The sequence below is a fragment of the Cibotium barometz genome, chromosome 9 (assembly GCF_041138505.1).
Source record: "Cibotium barometz isolate CiBa-2024 chromosome 9, ASM4113850v1, whole genome shotgun sequence".
NCBI lineage: Eukaryota > Viridiplantae > Streptophyta > Polypodiopsida > Cyatheales > Cibotiaceae > Cibotium > Cibotium barometz.
Genome location: NC_141054.1, coordinates 54,983,484 through 54,989,019, shown reverse-complemented (window position 1 = coordinate 54,989,019; position 5,536 = coordinate 54,983,484). Strand labels below are relative to the sequence as shown.

The following is a 5,536-nucleotide window of genomic DNA, read 5'->3' as shown; positions in this document are numbered from 1 at the left end:
TGATGGGCATAGATGAGCCAACCGTAGAGAGCTGAGTCGTGGTGGTGATGGGCATAAAGAGCTGCAACTGTCAGTAAACAGAGGTGCAATAAGATTCAGAGGCGAATAAGAGGCGGGTCGTCGAGGTGCAATAAGCAAGCTCCACTTCTGATTTCGATTAAGATTAGCAAATCCACTCCACCAGTCTTCAGCATGATGTGCGAATCCTGGATGTTATCATGAGACGGCTGGACACGATCACTCAGGCACTGACTTCGTTGCTACCCGCCATGTGGCCCTCTGAGAGGTGATCGCTCTAGCTCACCACGTGGCCGTCCCAACCGTTGCTCCCAGCTCGCCATCATCATGTGGCAGCAACGTCTGGCTACCATGGGGTAGCTTTCAAATAAGAAATGTATAGGTGTGTCAAGAGCCCCCAAAAAATCCCAATGGATATGTAGATGTAAGATAAATGGTGAAATGGGAAAGTGGTTAATTCTAGAGTAAAAAATTGATGTATTTTGTAAAATAAGATTTCTATATTTCATCAACAATGCAATGAAATGCATAATGGTGTGATTAAAATGCCTATGTGAAAGCCTTATAAAATCAAGGTTGAAGCTTGCTCAACCCTTCTTGACCTATTTTACCCTTACGAGTGGGGCAAGCTAAAACTTACCTCAATGTTGTGGGGTAAATATCCCTATGTTATAACGTTCAAATGCATGGGAATGGGGGAGGAAAAAAGTGGATTTTTTCACAATCCTTCCATGAAATTCCAAGGTAGGAGTTGAGAATTTAATGCAATGAGGCAAGCATAGCAAGGGGTGAGCCACGTGATACTTGCAAGATGGATCATGTGTGGCAGGAGATGTTAAAGGCTAAATAAATGAAAAGAAGGACAACTTGGTTTCTTGGAAGTCGGGGGATGGGGATTTGGGACTATTTATCGTTTCCTCTCCAACCCATGGTGGAAATAATTAAAGTAAGGTTCAGTAAAATTAGATTTTGGAATACTCAGATAGGCATGAAAAATGGATGAATGCATTGTGCCTTTGTTGACCAAATGTTATTCATGGAACACATAGAACTCAATAATTAACGTCCTTTGTAAACATAGAACTCATTCATCAACGTCCTTAGTAAGTCCTATAGAGCCTAGAAAACCCAATATTTAACAAGAAAGAAAGAAGTTAAACCTAATAAACCTGTTCAACCATTACCCTAGACTTGTCTTTCAAGTTTCAACGTACCTTTTGGCTTCCATGATTCTTTCTTTTCCACAAAGAAAAGCATCAACCTTTTGTTTCTTTATATGTACATTGGTATTGAATGCATGCATTTCATAGGAGAGAAAATCATATTGCTTGCTTAAAGCTTTAGCATTTGTAGGACAAAAATGTCAATTTATATTCTATGGGCATGAATGTAGCACTCATTTCGATTTACTAGCTTGTATTGGCCCTAGCCCTTTTTACACATTCAAACTTTTGTGCAAATGCATGCTAACACCACACTTTTTTTTTGAAAATGAATAAATATATACGAATAGTTCACTAGTGTTTGAGATGTGTGCATGTATTTTCTTATTTCTACATGCCTTCATACATGGACAAAATGCCCTCCATTTAACAAAATACATAAAAGTATGTGCTGTGTGGATAATCTCTCTAAAATTTTCAGGAATTAGTTTGGATGTGGAGATTCTTGCCAATCTTGACATTTAAGGATTCCAACTTAAATAGTAAAATAGGTTATTTTATTGTAGCATAGTGATGCATCTTGACCTAAGCATCAACTAGATCCACAAAAATATACAAGAGAAAAAGGGGAATCCCATTTAAACTTATTAAAAAGTACTAGAGGGCTAACTTGGGCTTCACACTTATATAATTCCCAGCTTGTTATTTTTCAAATTCTACCCCTCCTCGAACCTGCCGCCCGAACCTCTAAACTACGTTTGGATCCTCCAAATTCTTGCCTCATGGTAGTTTTGTGAAACACTTCCTTTATATAATATAGAGATACATTAGCATTTTAGAAATCTATTATTACACACAAAGAGAGAACCGTGTCCTCATTCCTTGGACAGTAGGTGGGTGGTAACAGCAATTGGTAAAAAGGCATATATTTAAATGATTTAAGAAGCCAGGATAAGACTTATATATGGGCATTTAAAGCAACCTAGGCATGATGTCCTCATGGGATTTACATATGGGCATTTAAAGCAACCTAGGCATGATGTCCTCATGGGATTGTGGCATAATTAGGGGTTTGCACCTTATGAAACACACCACTCGTTATGTCTTTGCACTAGCTGGCGCAGCGCAAGAGACTTTTATGCTGTCGTTTAAGCTCTAATTAGCAAAGGAACGCCCAGATTAACAAGCATATACAGTGGTGAGCTACCATGGCCAAAACAACGACACAGGTCTCATGGATTGCCGTGAACAAAAGTGGAGAAGTTTGCCTCGACTCCGACCTCCGACCCCTCCCACGAGGGTGGGAAAGATGCCTAGATCTTAAGGTAAGGCTTGAATTTGTAATTAAATCAGAGGATTAAGCTTAATTGAGTCTTCTTCTTCTTGAGTTGAATTGGCTGGCAGGTTTTAATGAAAGAGTGGAGGATTAACTAGCTGCATGATACCCTGTAATTAACCTGCTAATTGACTTTGCTAATTGCATGCAGTCAGGGTTGATGTACTTGAAGGAGATGGAGGCACCAGCATCACACCCTCCCACAAACACACACGATAAAACCTTGTCGTCGTCCAAAAAGGGTTTACATTGGACTCATGATCAGGCGCAAAAGATTCTTCGTGCTAAGTCGAAGAGACAGAAGCTCCTCGACCCCGCCGCCAATTTTGATGAAGATGGAGGTGGTGATCCGGCTTTGCAGCTAACCCTCTCACTGCCAAGTATTGATCACCATCACAAAGCCTCAAGATTAACAGAGAACATGCAATTAGCTGCTGGAAGCAAGCCCTCCCACGGAGAGTTAAGCTCGCTTAGTCGGCAATTAGGGTCCTCATTATCGGTGCCAAAGGATAATACTAACATTAACAATGCACCCTCTTCTCAATGCTCGAGTTCTGCATCCTCTTTATCAGATGTGAGGCGGGAAAATGGTGCTCAAGAGGTTGCGTCCCGAAGATTTAAGGCTAGTTACTCTGAATTAGCAGAAATTACAAAGGAGAGGAGTTTGATCATGGGCGCGGGATGCCCACAATGTTTGATGTATGTTCTACTGTCTAAGAAGAATCCGGTGTGTCCGAGGTGTGGAAGCTCTTTGGACCTTTCGGCTCCTACCCACTGAGTCTCACCGGACTTGCTAACCCTTGCGGCTTTGATTCACAAATGTTTCTAAGTTGTATTAATTTGTAGCTCTCACAATGCTTACTATGGTTCCTTGACCTATATACATGTTAATCTCATGCTAGTTCCTATGAAGTTCGAACTATATTTGTAAAACGCATGCTTGTTTCTAATGCTCTCTCCATCTCTCACAAGTAGGTCACATGCCCAACAGCCCCCCCACACACACACCCTTGTGGCTTTGGTTCACAAATGTTGCCAAGTTGTATTGATTAAAATGCTTACCATGGGTCCTTGACCTATATATATATGTAAACCTCATGCTAGTTTCTGGTTGATGCTAAACATATTTCCTATTTAGTTAGAATTATATCGATCTAATGCTCTCCATCCCTCACAAAAGTAGAACACATGCCTAACTTGACCCCCATCCCTAGCAAACGCCATGCAGACGCACATGCACATGCACACACATACATAAGGACGAAGTCAAACCCACCCCACTAACTCAAAAGAATGGACATCATAGCGAAGGCCATTGTTAAGTTATACAACATGCTTTTTTCATTTATAATCCCTTTGTCACAGTGTGCCATATGCTTAATATACACACAAGAAACAGTGATATGAGCTCTCATTTCTACAACCTTATTATCAATTGTATGCTGGATTTTCTCATGTTCGTTCTCTCTTCGCTATTTATCGTCCTCCTCCTCCAACTTTTCCTCAAAAAATCAAATTTGTGTAATTTTCTCATTTTTAAACCTCTTCAATCATAATTTGTTTTGATGATAATGGGGGGGAGAGAGAGGGACATTGAAAAATGTATATAGTGTGTAATCTAATGATGTATTACGGATTTTAGTTCTCTTTTGTTCAGTTATGCATAAGAGAAGAGCTCATAATTAGGATCTTAATTAATCTATTATTATTTGTTAATTCATACAAAATCATACCAAAATTATCTCATCTATTGGGGTGGTAGACAAGGTGATGAAATCATAGAGACTGATTATTAAAGTTCACTGGAGGTGAACTTGAACCCAAAAGATCAAAAAATTTGGTGTGAGAAATCAAAGTTTTTCATGGTCGTGACTATCTTGAGTTTTTCAAACATAGCTATCTCCGAGATATTCACGTCGTGAATTTTTTTAGAAAATCACACTGAAATGATTTCATATATTGGGGTTGAGAAGGTGATCAAATGTTAGAGCTTGAATACTGGAGCTTAGTGGGAATGCATTTGTACTGAAAAGATCAAGTCCATTTGGCATGAAAAACCATGAGTAGCAAAAAAAGAGAAACGAGATACTCATGCCGATGGGGACATGAAAAACCAGAGATAACCATGGTGCTTTAACCAAAGAAGAACGTGCACATGGCCCCAAGGAATTATCTAGACTCGTGTCCATAAAAATTTCTATGCTCGTGGGAAAATATAATGGTGTTACGCACTATTTCTACTCTTCCAAGAACTCCCTAACTAATAACCTTGGTGATTTGCTAGGTTTTATCATAATATTTACAATGTTTATAGTGTATTTTCATTAATTAATTATGCTACTCTCGTTTGTAATAGAAAGTGCCTTTGTTAAGCCCAAAATGGGGTTAACACATCCCCTTGCATGATGGAAGTTTTGTTCTCAGAAGTTTTTCATGAACTAAAAGCCCTGTCGTTCGTTGCCACCAAGCTTGAATCTATTATTCTTGACTATAGCTTGCATAGTATTCTCCTAAAATAAGGATGGGATGTCTAGAAAGATGTATCATGTGTTCAAATATAAAATGCATGTATCCAAGTCAGCGGGTAAGACGATGATTGTAATACAATATCCGCTCCTCTTCTAGACTGCTATTCATGCCAAAGTGTAATATTTCCTTGTTCTTCTCATCGACAAGTGCCACGGTCAGCTTTATAAACTTGCATGATATGATGATCGCTAGATCGGGTATTTTGTGCTAGGCTCGTATTCATAAGAGAAGAGGCTTGACTCGATGTGGTTGAAGTGTGCTAGATCAAACAATGGGAAATAATAACAAACATAAGAGTCTTTTGTCTTCTCAACAACAAATTTTTCTAGTGTGAATCTCCTCTTGATTAGCATGAATAGAGGATCCACCCTTTGTGTTGGTAATTCCCATATGTAGATTTTCCCATATTCTTATATGGTGAGAAATTCCTTTCTCCACTCAAGTTGGATACCAAATTCTTCAATCTGGGGGTTTACATCCTTTGTCTCTA

The 5,536-nt window shown here is 39.2% G+C and overlaps 1 protein-coding gene across 1 annotated transcript; it reads left to right on the top strand.

The window, feature by feature from the left end:
• Nucleotides 1-2,215: 2,215 nt before the first annotated feature.
• On the top strand, nt 2,216-3,511 carry LOC147635724 (uncharacterized). Its single transcript, XM_086802232.1, has 2 exons — nt 2,216-2,506; nt 2,669-3,511. Exons 1-2 carry the CDS (start codon nt 2,390-2,392, stop codon nt 3,293-3,295), a joined length of 744 nt encoding a protein of 247 aa, XP_086658358.1. The 5' UTR covers nt 2,216-2,389; the 3' UTR covers nt 3,296-3,511.
• The last annotated feature ends 2,025 nt before the right edge of the window (nt 3,512-5,536 follow it).

Coding starts and splice junctions, on each gene's coding strand:
- LOC147635724 (XM_086802232.1), top strand. CDS start 2,390: ATGGCCAAAACAACGACACAGGTCTCATGGATTGCCGTGAACAAAAGT. Junction 2,507..2,668: donor AAAGATGCCTAGATCTTAAG/GTAAGGCTTGAA, acceptor AATTGCATGCAG/TCAGGGTTGATGTACTTGAA.